General features: G+C 38.7%; 1 protein-coding gene across 4 annotated transcripts in view; it reads left to right on the top strand.

Moving 5' to 3' along the window:
- The window catches only part of LOC135259630 (collagen alpha-6(VI) chain-like), a 53592-nt gene extending 38941 nt beyond the window's left edge, over window positions 1-14651 (top strand). The window contains exons 31-42 of one of the 4 annotated variants that reach the window (XM_064344203.1): window positions 332-394; window positions 550-585; window positions 1364-1400; window positions 2604-2615; window positions 3349-3842; window positions 4769-4865; window positions 5399-6076; window positions 7138-7240; window positions 7669-7829; window positions 10557-10751; window positions 11736-11795; window positions 12161-14651. In XM_064344203.1, the coding sequence (XP_064200273.1) occupies window positions 332-394; window positions 550-585; window positions 1364-1400; window positions 2604-2615; window positions 3349-3842; window positions 4769-4865; window positions 5399-6076; window positions 7138-7240; window positions 7669-7829; window positions 10557-10751; window positions 11736-11795; window positions 12161-12333 (2109 nt within the window). In that variant the 3' untranslated portion in view covers window positions 12334-14651. The remainder of the gene's footprint in view (window positions 1-331; window positions 395-549; window positions 586-1363; window positions 1401-2603; window positions 2616-3348; window positions 3843-4768; window positions 4866-5398; window positions 6077-7137; window positions 7241-7668; window positions 7830-10556; window positions 10752-11735; window positions 11796-12160) is intronic. The other 3 variants (XM_064344220.1, XM_064344230.1, XM_064344211.1) reach the window with 3 other exon arrangements.
- Window positions 14652-16173: the final 1522 nt, after the last annotated feature.

The raw sequence follows: 16173 nt of genomic DNA on the forward strand, positions 1-16173 counted from the left end.
TTATATCAGCATTTATTATTGGCAAGCAGATGAAAGGAGGTCATGTAACATGTCATTATTTTGATGTAATTAATTTTTTAGGTAATTAATGAATTCGTAAAAAAATTGAAAGCAATGTTTCATTCTATTTGTTCTCATTTTCTACTGCATCTAATGATGAAATTTCTGTACCCTAGATGAATTAACATGACATAGAACAGTAGATTATTGTGATTATGTGTAAACAGTACTAATCCAGTTTGGGTTAACTGCATGGTCAGATATAAAGCTCTTTGCCACATTAAATGTGCTTGCTTGGTGTATTGATTTGTTAACTGGCTGGCTGTTTCAGGGGAACTCAGGCAGGCCAGGTGAACCAGGAGAACTTGGAGCTTCAGGGCTTCCAGGACACCCGGTCAGCTCCTGATTTTTTAATATATTTTTTACCCCAGTTCTGCTTATGTTTGCCTGGAAACCTACCCTTATTTTATAAACCTACAAATATTTTAAAATATTTTCAAAATGAAATTTGTTTAATGACTGCAGCCTTTTATTTTTTTTTTAAATCAGGGGCCCAGAGGACCAGCTGGAACCAGATCAATGTCTGTACGTATTGTCTACAACCTCCCCAGACATTCCCATGTCACCCCCCTGCTCACTGACCTCCACTGGCTGCCTGTTATGGCTCGCATCAAATTTAAGACCTTGGTGCTTGCATACCAGGCAGCTAAGGGGTCAGCACCAGGGTACATCCAGAGGATCATCAGACCCTACGCACCAGCCAGACCTCTCCGTTCTGCCACCTCTGGACGCTTGGCACCTCCCCCTCTTCGCGTCTGTACTTCCCGCTCCCGTCTGCTGTCTGTCCTGGCCCCTCGCTGGTGGAATGACCTCCCCGTGGCGGTCAGAACAGCAGAGAATCTTACCACCTTCAAGCGCAGACTGAAGACTCATCTCTTCAGGCTGCACCTCTCCCCACCCCTCCCTAGCCTATAGTTTAGCTCACTGTACCTAGTTAGGATAATATGATTACGTTAGTGTATTTGGCAGGATGTTGTTTTTGTCTGATTAGGCAAATGTGATTCCAGTGCTAGTTTGTACTTGGTAGGATTTTTGTTTGCTGACCAGCTTACTCTACAGGGTTGGAGTCCTGATCGATGTGGTCACTTCTGGCACTACGATCCTAACTTCGCTCTAGTGTTTCTTTTGCACCTCTACATGGTGAACCAATGCACTTGTTGTACGTCGCTCTGGATAAGAGCGTCTGCTAAATGCCTGTAATGTAATGTAATGTAATATTGTACATGGAGTTCAATTTTTTCTGCTGAACATTTTGTGTAACTATATAATGCATCTCCATGTCTGTGTTATTTTATTCTTCCAGGCCTGTCAGCTGGTAAATTATGTCAGGGAAAACTGTGGTAAGTTTACTTTATATATATTGTATATTTTCCAATATTATTATTTATTCAAGACCGACTGCCACCAATGTTTTTATATTCCTTAAATCAATGGTGGAAGTGTCTAACAGCATTCGGCATTATATTTCATTCAAATTATTATTTTGAGAGCTGCTGGCTACGTCACTTGGTAAAAGCGGCACTCGTGGCGCATGAGTGAGCACTGCAGTCTCATATTGAATCTGACCCAAGCCAGTGCAAACTGTGGCCTGCAGCCCCACAGAAGCTGTGCATAATGACTTTGTGTTCCTCAGGGATACGATACATTCAGTAAATTCAAGACCGACCCCACCCGAATGAGTTGAAGCCTGTGCTTGGCCCGGCCCGAGATCACTTACTAAGCTGAGCCCAATCCGATCCGGAAAAAAAAAAAACGTGGGTCGGCGATTGCCAGAAGAAAGTTGTGCATCTTACATAGACTCAGACTGCATGCATATACATAGCACAACGAGGAGAGAGAGAAGAGCAGGAACGCCACAAGATGGACTAAAACACACACCCATGATCAAAAACTCAAGAGAGTTTAATATAATGCTTTATATTAAAACATCCACATGGCCTATTTTTAATTTTAATGTTCTTTGTCTGTTCCATTAAAGACACACACAGACAGACTATTTATTTTAAATTTTTATACTGTTTGGCCCACGCCCGACTTGACCTGAATCAATTGTGTTTGGGTCCCGACAGGCTTGGATGGACTTTGAGAGCTCTGGTCGGTAGGGATATATAGCATTGTTCATAGCATGAAGGACTCCTACTGGCTGTCCGGGCACCTGGTTAGCTCTCTCTGCGCATACATATGAATGGGATTCCTCCACTCCTGCTCTATACTTGCGTGACTTGCGGCTGTGGTGTGAAAAGAAGCAGCTGGCTGGCAGCACATGTTTCGGAGTAGAAATGCAGATTGCCTTCACTCTCCTGAGCCAGCAGCAGGAGCCTTATGCTTGTACATAGTTCACAGATTTGACATTCCAAATTCAGGTTTTATTGGTAATGGTTTTTTTTTTTTTAAATAAAGGAATTAATATTATTCTAATGGACAATTGAACTGATTTTTAAGAAGATGTTTATATTTTGTAAGGGCAATCTGACATATCTGTGCATGCAACACAGTTGCGCTGTTACTCTGATTAATCTTGTTTTATTTTTCTATTCATACAGTTTGCTCCCTTGGTGAGTCCTGCCATTAATCGATACTTCTGTATGACCATTACCAAAAATGCACTAATTTGTGTATAATTAATTTTGATGAAAAAAGATTGATGTTTACCTGGAAATTAGCTATTTAAATGTTGTGTGGTTAATAAACATAATATACAAAAATGACTGCAGTATATTGAGGGTTAAAAACATTTTTCTTTTGTCACAAAACCTACATTATACAAAATGCTTTTTTGTCTCATTCAGCAGAGTGTCTCTCGCATATAACAGCTGAGTCCATTCTGCTGCTCTGTATTCTACTAAATCTTACTCTGCTGCACTGTATGCAAGAACCTTTCCAATGTAACAAATGAGTACACAAATCACACCTTTTGTTAAAGTAGAAACCAATTTTTCTTCAATTCAGATGTTGTACAATATCCAAAATAATGTGCAGATACATATTACATTTGCTTATAGCAAGATCCTTATTCTTGCAGTTTCAGTGAGGGCAACGCAAAATGACAAGTTCTGCTTTTTGGCGTTACTTTTTGTTTTACTGTATGAACCAGCTGGCTATCTTTATCATTATTTTGAATGTAGTGTTACAGGCATGGTTGTAGTAAGTTGAAAATCATGTTTATACAATGAAAGGCTATTTTGTCATCATACTGGTAATCTTTGTTTGTAATTTCTAACAGCATGCAAAGTCCCTCATGCAGAAAGGCTTCTAATCATTATTCTTTCTCTCACAACATGAATACAGGTCGGACAGAATGTCCGGCTTACCCAACAGAGCTGGTGATTGCCCTGGACATGTCAGAAGATGTGTCTCCCCCGATCTTTGAAAGAATGCGCAGAGTGGTCCTCACCCTGCTAGAGGACATGTCGATTGCTGAGAGTAACTGCCCCACAGGGGCCCGTGTAGCCGTCCTGTCCTACAGCTCCAACACCAAGTACCTTATCCGCTTCTCTGACTACCACCGCAAGCACCACCTCATGGATGCAGTGAAAAACATCCCCCTGGAGAGGACCTCTAACAGCAGAAACATTGGGGCAGCCATGAGGTTCGTGGCCCGGAACGTGTTCAAGCGGGTCCGCCAAGGGGTGCTGATGAGGAAGGTAGCGGTCTTCTTCACCAACGGGCTGTCTCAGGACATGGCTGCAATCACCACAGCAGTGCTGGAGTTCAAGGCCCTCGACATCACCCCCGCAGTCCTCGCTTTCAGAAACCCTCCCAATGTCCGCCGTGCTTTTGAGGTATAATAGAGCATGTGTGTCTGGCTCAGAACTGTTTGGGCCAAATGGGTGATGTTGGAAATGAGGGGCATGTCTTACACATGGAACTGAGCCACATCCACCAAAAGCTGAAATTTTGCTAGCTGGTAAAAACGGAAAGCTGTTTGCCAAAATGAAAAGAGTCAAAAGTGTAAGGTGTTTAATTACAAGGGAATGTTATAAAGGACATGTAGATTTATCAATGGAAAAGGGGTATGCATCATAGGCATGTTAAACAATAACTTTTCAAGAAAGAATGTACATAGTTATGCTTATGATTTATGTGTAATAAGGTCAAACTAACTTTGGAATAAAAAATGAAATCAAAAAACACAACTTTCAGAATTTCAGCAAAGCTGCATTTCTATATTATTTGTTTCATTAAAGGTAAATATGCAATTGCTCTAAAAGGATGCCATCATTTTGTATTTAGTAATTCTGTATGACTGCTCTTAATTTATATAATTTGTAACTGCCATACAGTGTTTCTCAGCTGTATTTTGGAGGTCATTTATCAAGAGTTCCAATCCTTGCAAAGTGGCACAACATAACCCAAAGTTCCCCAAAGTAATAAAGTGCAAATGTGAGAAGCCATATTATGGGTTACAGACATACGTTTCCTAAATGTTATTTACAGTATAGTAACTAAAATGATTTGAACTTAAATTTTCTGGGGGGGGGGGGGGGTGGGTTTGGTTCTACTGTTTTGTGCAAATTACCCTATGACAAGTTGCATATATATGAATTTATACTGCTGGATATTTACATTTAAATGTGGAACCAGGTAGATAGTTCAGCACTGTATTGCAAAAACTGAATAGTTACATATAGAACTCAAACCTGAAGCATGCCTTACTGCTTCCCTAGGTTAACAATGTGATGCCATTTTGCTTTTACTTTTTGCTCAGGCTGATGAAACCGGGAGCTTTTTGCTCACTGTCATGAGGAGACCACAGGATCTGGGTTCTGACCTGAGGCAGGTGCAGCAGTGTGTCATCTGCTACGGTAAGCCTGCTGGAGGTTCTTAATTCCTGCAAGAAGAGGACATACAGCACAGTGGATACAAGGGATGTGTAAATGTCCCTTGTATTAAATCAAAACTTTAATCTTAATGGCTTTTCAATAAAAAAGCCTTCAATGATTTGTCAGACACAGACGGAGTGTGGCACAGTGGGTAAGGAACTGCGCTTGTAACCGAAAGGTCGCAGGTTCGATTCCCGGGTAAGGACACTGCCGTTGTACCCTTGAGCAAGGTACTAAACTGCATTGCTTCAGTATATATCCAGCTGTATAAATGGATACAATGTAAAGTGCTATGTACAAAAGTTGTGTAAGTCGCTCTGGATAAGAGCGTCTGCTAAATGCCTGTAATGTAATATATTACATGATTATATCCAATGATATTATGTTTTGACTACAGGTGAAAGCTATCTTAAAGCATCTTTAGTGTTTTCATTTTAAATGTTTAGGGTTAAAATTTAACATTTGAAAACAGATGGACAACACACCATTCACTTACCACATTCCTTGTCTCTCAGACCCTTGCAGCCCTGCTGAGGCCTGCATGGGCATCAACTTGGTACCGGTGCCTCAGGAGTTGGACATAGACCTGGCATTGGTGGTGGACAGCTCTCGCAACATGCAAGCGGACCAGTATGGGGACATAAAGCAGCTGCTGGGCACTGTGCTGGACCAGATTGTGGTTAGCACTCAGCCTGGTGGGCCCAACAAGAAAGCCAGGGTAGCGCTGGTGCAGCACAGCACATCCAGCTACCCCCCCAGGGAAGGCCAGGTGCCAGTAAAGGTGGAGTTTGACCTCTTGGGCTACAAGGACCGCAACAAAATGAAGACACATATCTTCCAGGCTATGCAACAGATCGGGGGTGCTTCAGGGCTAGGCCATGCCATAGAGTGGACCATACAGAACATCATGCTGAAGGCTGCCAATCCTCGCACAACCATGATGGTCTTAGCCATCATTGGAGGGGAGACCAGCCACTGGGACACAGCTAAGCTGCACACCATAGCCCAGCAAGCTAAGTGTCGGGGTGTGGTGGTTTTCATCCTCACTGTTGGTGATGAATTGAACTACGCACAAGTTGAGGAGCTAGCAAGCTTCCCGCTGGAGCAGCACATAGTCCACCTGGGTCACATGAAGCACGGTGAACAAGAGTATGCTCAAAGATTCCTCAGAAGCTTCCTGCACATGTTGAGAAGTAAGTCACATGGACATTAGGTCATTTAATATAAGTATTAATCAGTATTAATTATTATTATTTATTTATTTTTTTTAAACTAATAAGTATACGCAATACACATTTTGTATTTTGTATTGTGTATTACATTGATACAATACAAATCATAAGATGTATAACATGAAAGGTTATGGAATAAGAAATGCAATTATACAATCCCAACAAAGAAATGAATCAACTGGAGATCAGATCTATTTAAACTCATGGTAATCATACACTATATGACCAAAAGTATGTGGACACCCCTTGGCCTTGGGCTGTTTTTAATGGTCTGGGCTAGGCCCCTTAGTTCCAGTGAAGGCACATCTTAATGCAGTGATATTCTAGATGATTCTGTGCTATCAGCTTTATGGCAACAGTTTGGGGAAGGCCTTTCCTGTTTCAGCATGACAGTGCCCCCGGGCACACAGTGAGGTCCATATAGAAATGTTTTTGTTGAGATTGGTGTGGAAGAACTTGACTGGTCTCCATAGATCTCTGACCTCAACCCCATCTAACACCTTTGGGATCATTTGGAAAGCCAACTGTGAGCCAGGCCTAATCATCCAACCTCACTGATGCTTTTCTGTCTGAATGGAAGAAAGTCCCTGCAGCAGTGCTCCAACATCTAGTATAAAGCCCAGAAGAATAGAGGTTGTTATAGCAGCAAAGGATGGACCGTATTAAATCCATATGTATGCCCTTAATTTTGGACGAGATGTTGGATGTCAGGCGTCCACATACATTTGGCCGTGTCGTGTGTGTATATTTTATATATTTGAACATATTCCTGTGTATTTAACTTTTTTCTCTTCATTATTTTCATTTGTCCTCATAAAACAAATGCCAGCTAATGTTACTTCAGATTTATACACTCAAACATAGAGAAAGCTAGAAGCGTTCCAAAATTGGACTCCTTTGCCTTTTGCAGTAATATTCATTCCACTGCACGTTTCTCTACACCTGGGTTAGTTTACGGGTTCGGTATGTGTGTGTCAGTGTTTTTCTGCCAAAATGATTGCATTGCACCCTTGCACAAACAGGAGGAATAAATACATATCCCACAGCCACCCTTAAAAAGCAATGTGAGAATGTACCGCTGCTGACTGGCCAGGGAGAAGCACTGGAAGGCCAGGCCATTGACAGGTAATGTCTCAGACCATGATTGGATTTGTGCAACACTAGGGTTCTTTTAACCTCACAATAGCGGTCACTTATACTCCATTACTGCTTTCCATTACATTTGATGTAAAAATGAATTGTTCTGTTATAACTTGCTGTTTACATAACACATGACCTTATTTAGTATAGTTTAGTATATGCTATAACTCATGCATTCAGTGGCCCATTGGGTAAAAAGTGCAAGGACAATTTTGTCATGCTTAGCAAATTTAACTTGTATCAGAAGACAATTTGTCTAAATTCTATTTGAGGCACTGCTGTTTTACCTTTGAGGAACTGCTTCGCAAATATGTGGCTCTACAAATAAATAATATTGCAATAATAAGACAGTAATAATGGATCTCATCATGACTCACTAACAATAGCAACAAATGCTCTCTGTTCATCCCCAGGGTCCCAGCACCCAGTATTCTTGTCCTAGAGGAAGACGAGGTGGAGTACATCGATCGGACAGAGGAACCACAAGTGCACTTCACTCCCACCATTGTGGAGGAATTTGAAAGCCAGCCAAGCCCAGGACGCGGAGATGAGAATGGGTTCTCCACACGCTTTGGTACCCTCTTGTACCCTCTTGAAAGTTACAGTGTACCTCAGTGACACTGAAAGTTTTCCCATAAAGATTTACCATACCTAATATAGAACATTCTGATACTGTATACTATGTGTTATGTGAAAAATGAGACAATGCACACAAAAAAATCTGGCAAATCAGTGTCAATGGTCATCATAAAACATATCTTCCAACAGCATGTATAATTATAGTTCCATGCCTACAGAGGTTTTAGGTATGCTTTATGGGTGCCTCATTATGATAAATTTACTATAAACATAAAAACCATGCAAAACCATGGTGAATTCCAAAGACACCATCGTACAAATCTCCTGCATGCTTACCCCCTGAAAAAGCGCCCAAGATGCTGCCCAGCCTGTAGTAGAGTGGGCATGGACCCCCACCCAAGGGGGCAAGCCCATACTCTCATATTCCAAGATAATTGCACCTGTGACCTAGTGTGAAAGACTTTGTTACATAAGAGCTTTCCCTTGGGCAGCAGCACCATAACACACAAACAGCTGACCTGATTTTTGAAAAGGCTGCGAAGTTGAACATATATTGACAGAGCACGCTCTGGGTAGAGTTTAGGGAGTGCAGCGACTTCCTCAATGTTATGAGAAGGGGCTTTGATAACACCAGGTTCAATACACGTGAGCAAAAGGACTTAGGGGTAAATGCAGGATATGGTCACAGCATCACACCCCATATGCAGTTCCCATATGCAATTTAAAGTGAAGCTAATAAAGAAATAGAATATATTTGCTTTTTTTATTAGTCTTTAACTTTAGTAGTGTCTGACCACACAGTGAAGTAGATATTAAAAGATGCATAACTGTAATCGAAATGCATCCTAAATCAGTAAAAATTATTAGGCTTTATTTAATCATACAATTGTGATATAATATGAATATATATTATTTTTTAATATATAGAAAGAATGCATATGTTATACAGAGAGCTCCATAATGTTTGGGACAAAGACATTTTTTATTTGCTCTGTGGCAATTTTAGATTTGTAATCAAACAATTGACATGTGGTTAATGAGCAGATTCTCATCCTAACAGGGGCCTGGCCGGGAGGCCTTTTGTATATACGTTTCTGTTTCACAATGTAGAAATTACTGTACAGCACTTTGTATACATGGATCCCTATTTCAGGGCATCATTTTGTTTGGGACAAATGGCTTAACAGGTGTTTACGATTAGTCAGGTATGTTGAATTGCTTCCTTAGTGGATATAAGAGAGCTTTCAGTATCTACTGTAGTCTTGATACTAGGCTTTTGATTGCCTTTGGATTCTGTTATTGGTGTTTGTCAACATAAGGACCAGAGTTCTGCCAGCGAAAGTTCAAGCCATTATGAGGCTGAGAAATAAGAATGAAACAGTCAGAGACATAGGCCAAACCTTAGGCTTACCAAAATCAGCTGTTTGGAACGTCATTAAGAAGAAAGAGATTGGTGAGGTCAATAAGGGGCCTGGTAGACCATGGAAGACCTCTATAGTTCATGACCAAAGAACTTTCACCATAATGAAGAAAAACCCCCAAACACCAGTGCGGTGACACACTCTTCAGGAGGCAGGTGTGGATGTGTCAGTGACTCTTGTCTGCAGAAGGCTTCACAAACAGAACTACAGATGCTACACCTCAAGATGCAAGCCAATAGTTAGCAGACAAAACAGGATGGCTAGGTTCCAGTTTACTAAGCAGTACCTTAAAGAGCTTGAAGAGTTCTGGAAAAATGTCTTGTGGACAGATGAGACCAAGATTGACTTGTATCAGAGTAATATCAAAAGCGAAGTGTGGAGACCAAAAGGAACTGCCTAAGATCCAAATCCTCCCCTCCTCTGTGAAACATGGCTACCACAGGAACTGGCTCATGTGTTTTCATTGATTATGTAACTGCTCATAGCAGCAGCAGAATGAATTCTCAAGTGTACTGAAGCATCATATCTGCCCTAGTTCAAGCAAATACCTCCAAACTCATTGGACGGAACTTCATCCTACAGCAAGACAATGATCCCAAACATACTGCTAAAGCAACAAAGGAATTTTTCAAAGCCAAAAAGTAGAAAAGTCTTGACTGGCCAACATGCAACTAGCTCCTGAAACAAGCAGAAGCTGAAGATGGCTGCAGTACAGGCTTGGCAGTGCATCACCAGAGAAGATACTCCTGGTGATGTCTGTGGGTCTTAGACTTCAAGGAATTATTGCATGCAGTATTGCAGGGTAGGCAGCAAGGTATAGAACGTCTACTTTCATTTACATAACATTTATATTTCCAAAACATTATGGCTCCATGAAATTGGGCTATGTATAACAAGTGTTGTTATTTATACATGGTGAAACTAAAATGTATAAAAACACTTAAATAAAGCTGAGAATCTGCACTTTAACCACATTAATTTCTTATTAGAAATCAAAAATTGTGGAGTACAGAGCCAAATCAAGAAAAATATGTATTTGTCCAAATAATTATGTAGCTCACTGTATGTATTATATATAATATATGCATATAACATATACTACATGCATATATACATAATATTCATATTGTAAAAACATTTTTTTTATTTTACAGATCTCAAAAACAAGGAAACTTAATTGCATGTATATATATATATATATATATATATTTTTTTTTAATGTGCTCTGATATGTTGCAACTGCGTGTTTGCTTGGAACTTGCATATGCATGCATCCTGCTTGCTGTCTTGTGGTTTGACAGGGAGTGAACAAGTTTTGCTTTCAGCCCAGTGTGACTTGGACATGGACGGTGGTACCTACTGTGGGGACTATGTGCAAAGATGGTACTTTAATAAAGCGATCAGTGCGTGCTCGCCCTTCTGGTACGGCGGTTGTGGCGGTAACAACAACAGGTTTAATACGGAAGACGAATGTTTCCACACCTGTGGCTCTTACCGTAAGTCCATCATCCCCCACACCGGTGTTGCCAACTGAGCGTTTTTCATGACTTATTTGGCTAGATCTGGCTACTCTGCTGAAGAGATGGCTAAACTATTCAGCACAAAATGAAATGCTAACTTTCAGTACCTACAATTGTTGATGCAAGCCACATGGCAAACTGTCTTGATTCCTCTGTTCTTGACAGCAAAAAGAACTATGCCATTTTTGACAGCATAATTTATGAAGATGATGAATGAAATAACCCAGACTTTATGATTGTTTTTTAACTCATTTGACTGGCCTTGCTTTCCACTGCAAGTGATGTTAACTGGCATGGAGTGAATGTGACTTTAATGCCTTAGTATTTTCATTTTCACATTGTGAGAGTTTAAATAATGCAATAAATATAAAATATACCAACAAAAACAACACATTTATTTTCACTCTATACAATTTAACAAAATTATAGTAAATCTTGATCATGTTTGATATTTCTATATCCCTATAATATCAGGAAATGTTTTATTTAATTTAAAATATTTATTTTAAATATTATCTAATCACAAATAACAATACTTAGATTAAAGCTATTGTAACCATTTTAAATTGACCGTTGTGAAAACAATTTATATGCAAGGTTCAACAGTACCTTTTGGTACATTAATATTTCAAATGACAATGAAAAGAGGCAACATACTGCGTTCATTTTTGTCTTCATTTATTGAATCACTGTGTCTCAGTGAGATGAAGGCAGCTCAGTGCATATGACAAGGTATTAACATAAACGTACAGTGTATTTCTTAAAGTACAAAGAATAAACAAATAAAAACTGTGACTAAATCATAAGAACCTCAGTTCACCAAATTATTTTGCATTCATTAGGTACAAAATTCTAAGATTCCACCTTTCCTGGTTTTTAATTGTGATTGAGTAGTAGGTAATTAATGTAATTATATCTGCTGTGTTATTGTGGTTAATTGATTTTGGCTTGTGTTTGCAGTTCCAGCTATACTCCAGGGGACTGAAGATGTAGGACAACTAAGTAGTAGTAGTAGTAAAGGTGAGATGTAGTCATTTGCATTTTAATATTTTCTATGCACATTTCCAGTCAGATTCACATTTGCATTCAATTTGTAGTCATATTTACACTATGATGATGATGATTACTATTGTTATTATTAGCATTAGTAGTAGTAGTAGTAGTAGTAGTAGTTGTGGTAGCAGTAATATGTACATACATTTTACATACTTTGTCTGTCACATACAGTAGGCCTACATATATATGATATATTGAGTCTCTTACAGCCAAATGTAAACCAGAAGTCAAAGGTATGAAAGATCCCAAGCTGATTTTTGTCTCAAATGAATGGATTGGTACAGTATGTGTCCCACATGGTCATCTTGGCTCTTGTTTGGTCTCCACAGCTGTGTGTTCTCTACAGCAGGATGAAGGCAGCTGTGAAAACTACACCCTCAAATGGTACTTCGACGTGAAGCAGAATGAGTGCTCCCACTTCTGGTATGGCGGGTGTGGTGGGAACGACAATAGGTTTGAAACTCAAGAGGCGTGTGAGGTACTCTGTCTGAGAGTACGATAAGGAAGACCCCAGAATCAGTTAACTTTAGCCTATTAAATTACACCCCAATGTTTTATGTTTACAGATGTGATCAGAAAATCTGATATTTCATATATTAATAATTATGATTAAAGGTCCAGGCAACTGGATTCAAATTGTGGTTATATTCCCCAGGAGTGACAATTAATTGTCATCTTAATATTTCTTTCAAGATTTTAACCCAGTTATAACTATTAAATTGTAATGAACACTATTAGATTATTGAGACCTGTTCAGCAGACAAGGACAGAGTAGGCATGTATCCTGCACTCATTAACATTCATATCCATAAGACAGGTCATATGTGTAAACCATACCTTGCTAGCTAGGTTAGAGCCAGTTGTAGCAGTAGCCTCACACAACCAGACAAAATGAAAGAAAGCCGCATAAACTAGGCTTTAGCGTGAGAGTACCGGGTTCGCGTAATAGATATTGGCAAAAATGTCCTTGTTAACCTTCAGGGGTTATTTTTTTTAAGTACTTCTGCATTTTTTTTCTGTGCCTTCAAATGTGTTAGGATTCGCCCAGCACTAGCATTAGCTATGGGGACATGTATCAACCACCGTAGAGATTAATGGAACTTGTCGTTACTTTAGATCATATTATAGAAGTCCTATCTTGCATATTTGAGGTTAATATGAGAAAGGGTTGTCCCTATCACCATTTATAGCAATCCGTATATATTCACAGTTGTAACTCAAGTCGCAGGAAGCAGAATACCCGTTAGGAAAGCAGTTGGCAACTGTGAAGTGACGTTTGCCCCATTGCACTTAATGGGCATGATTAAGGAATTCCAAACGTGTTCCTAATCTAATAGTTGACATTGTAAAAGAGGCCATATTAATATAACAAAATGAATATGTATGAAGTAGTTTTTTTCATTTAGATAGTTTATTATGTGTATTTTTACTGGATTTGCATAATAGGTAATGGCATCCAGTCCTCTTGAATAAATATGAAATAAATATGTTAGCGTTTCAGGTGCTGGATACAACTTAGCTTGCCTTACCCACACAGAAGTGGCAAGAGCATCATTTACATATCACATGCAGATATATAAATACGTTTTTGCTATGTAAAAATGTCCAGTTAACCCCGCCCACTGAAAACCTGGCATTTGGCAAAAGGGAAAGCAAGCCAATTTCGGCATGGGCTTTTATTCGTTTTCTTTTTTTTAAAAATCATTTAAAAATATTTCTTGGCTGTTTGTGAATACGGAAAAAGTATTAAAACAGCATGTCAGCAAAGAATTCATAGATTTCAGTTTCTTGGACCTTTAAGACATAGTACTGTGGAAGAAGACAGTTAATTGGTAAAAGGAGATGTTTTGCTTTATTATGGTTGTTGTTTTATTTTGTTGAAGCCACGGTACAGTATATAATTATGAAATATTAAAATCCCTGTCAATATAAGTACAAAGAACCAATATTGCTACTTGACTACCTTTTGATTACAATCAATGTTATACACTGAGACAATCCCTTGTGTCTGAATGTTATTATGGGCTGTTATGCTGTCTGAAATTATCTGAAACTGTGTGAAATTATCAAATGGAAAAGTGCACTGCTCCAGTGGGTACTTCTACACTGATTGTTTAAAACTGCACGGAATATGAGAAACTAACTGCCTGTTGAAACCTACTGTTGGCTGTCTGTTTTCATGAGTGTAAATATGTCCCTATTTTAGGGACATTGTCTGGTATCAGGGATATATTTATAAAAAGATAACCATTTGGATCATTTACATTTTCCATTTATTGTTTAACTATCCAGCGGTGGCCTTTGAGTTTCTTACTATTGAAATCGCAATCTTCGTCTTTGGTGCTAAAATTGGACAGAAAAAGACGCGAAGTATGTAATGTTCATCAGTATGTAAAGTAATGGCCATGAGCTTTTGAATGTTTTCAATAGTTCACAATTCTACAGCATTAGTAATTCAGCCTATATTTTTGCACAAATAATTTAATGTGAGGTAATCCCACATTCGGCCATAAACCATGAGTCAATATAATCCTGTGAGTTCCTGTCATGTAATGTTATTCATTCAACCATTCAATCATCTACTGTACAAATTATCTTTCTTGCTTAATATTCAGAAATATAACCATCAGCTCTGGCATTTATGTTGTAAAATAAATTGCAGGTGAAGTATGCTTGGATACAGGAGTGAAACATTGGAAACATTCTTTAATCTCAGAAAGCTAAAGGAAACCCCTAATCTTGTGGATTTTAGCAGCACAGTTTTCAGTCCTAAATGCATTCATTACATGCACAATAAACTTAAAACTTACAGACCATACATCGGTATCAGTTTTCTGTCTTTTTTTCTTTAGCCTGTGTGTTACAGTGCAGCATCTGAAATTAGGTTGTGAATAGAGTGAGAAAATAAATAAGGGAATCTGGTTTCATATATGTTCCCTACTAGGAGTTTTTAATGAGAAATTCAACTAAATATGAATGGTGAAACTGCTTGAAAAGTTTCTTTTTTTAACTTTAATAAAGGGAACCCGCACTGGAAAAAAAATACTGGAAACTCAAAACGTACATGGGGACATTATAATTTAGTTCCTGTTTGTAATTCACATTTGAAAAGATGTGGTCTTTTATTTTTAGAAACAATAGATCAATGCACTATGGGATTTCTGTTTCTGAGTTCTGGTCGGGAGATCTGCATCTGATATTCTCAGATGAAACACAAAAGCACAGTGCATAGGCATATGTATATATTAAACCAGCTGTACTAATCAAGCAACTAAGAATTGTAGTGGCATATGTATTTGCTTAATTTGGTTTAGTCTCTTTTTTGTGTACAAACCCCAGCTAAAACTAAAGCAAATATTAACTTAAATATCTGACCAGACAAGAAACAATGGTCTCTGCTTTTATGAATGTACAGGCTCAGGCATAAGGGGCTATGCTCCTGCAATGCTAGAAGATCATGTGCAGTGTAGTCCTCCACAGTGTATCTTTTAATATGTAAATCACCTGACAAAGCCCCAGTTTCACTTATTACCTGAGACAGACTATTTTTATTTAACGCCCAACAAAACCACCTGTTTGGGGAAATGTTGTTTCTCTTAAGTTTTGATGACGCAAATCAGATCCTGCATCAAATTTACATACTTCATATGTCAGCATATTTATGACAAATGTTGTTTTTTTATTCATGGATTATATGTAGCGACACCAGTTCATTACGGCTGTGACTGAAACAGCTTAACTTATATAGTCAATAGTAGGCAAGTACGCTATGACATACTTTGCGTTCATTAGGGAGCACACTTTTCAGGAAGTACACCCTATTTAAGAGGTCCCACTGAGAGGAAGAGGTGGAACCATCTTTGGGTCCCATAAATCTGACAGGAAGTAGGAGTTTTTTTTTTTTTTTTACTAGGGTACCTGTCTCAAACTTTTTTCAACCTGCATTACCATTTAAATCCCACTGGGGTTGGATTGGCTGGGAAGGAGCTTGACAGACTGATGAGTATTACAGATCTCCCAAGTGTGATATACTGCCTAGTATTATGTGCAAAATTTAATTACATAACTGTAGTTCCAGGTAGTTTTTCAAACGGATCATGAAAAAAAAAAAACTTAATTTTAGCCAAGAAACTTCATGCTTTTGACTTCCAGGAAATCCTGAAACACTAGATGGATAATTCTTTTAACGGACCAGTGTGAAGTTGGCTATTTTCTGAATAATTTCATTTGTAAAATACATCACTCGCTTCTGTTTAAAATTCATACACAAGATTAACATTACATATGCTGTTTTGCATACATTACATGACATTACAGGCATTTAGCAGACACTCTTATCCAG

The sequence above is a fragment of the Anguilla rostrata genome, chromosome 1 (assembly GCF_018555375.3).
Source record: "Anguilla rostrata isolate EN2019 chromosome 1, ASM1855537v3, whole genome shotgun sequence".
NCBI classification, from domain to species: Eukaryota; Metazoa; Chordata; class Actinopteri; order Anguilliformes; family Anguillidae; genus Anguilla; species Anguilla rostrata.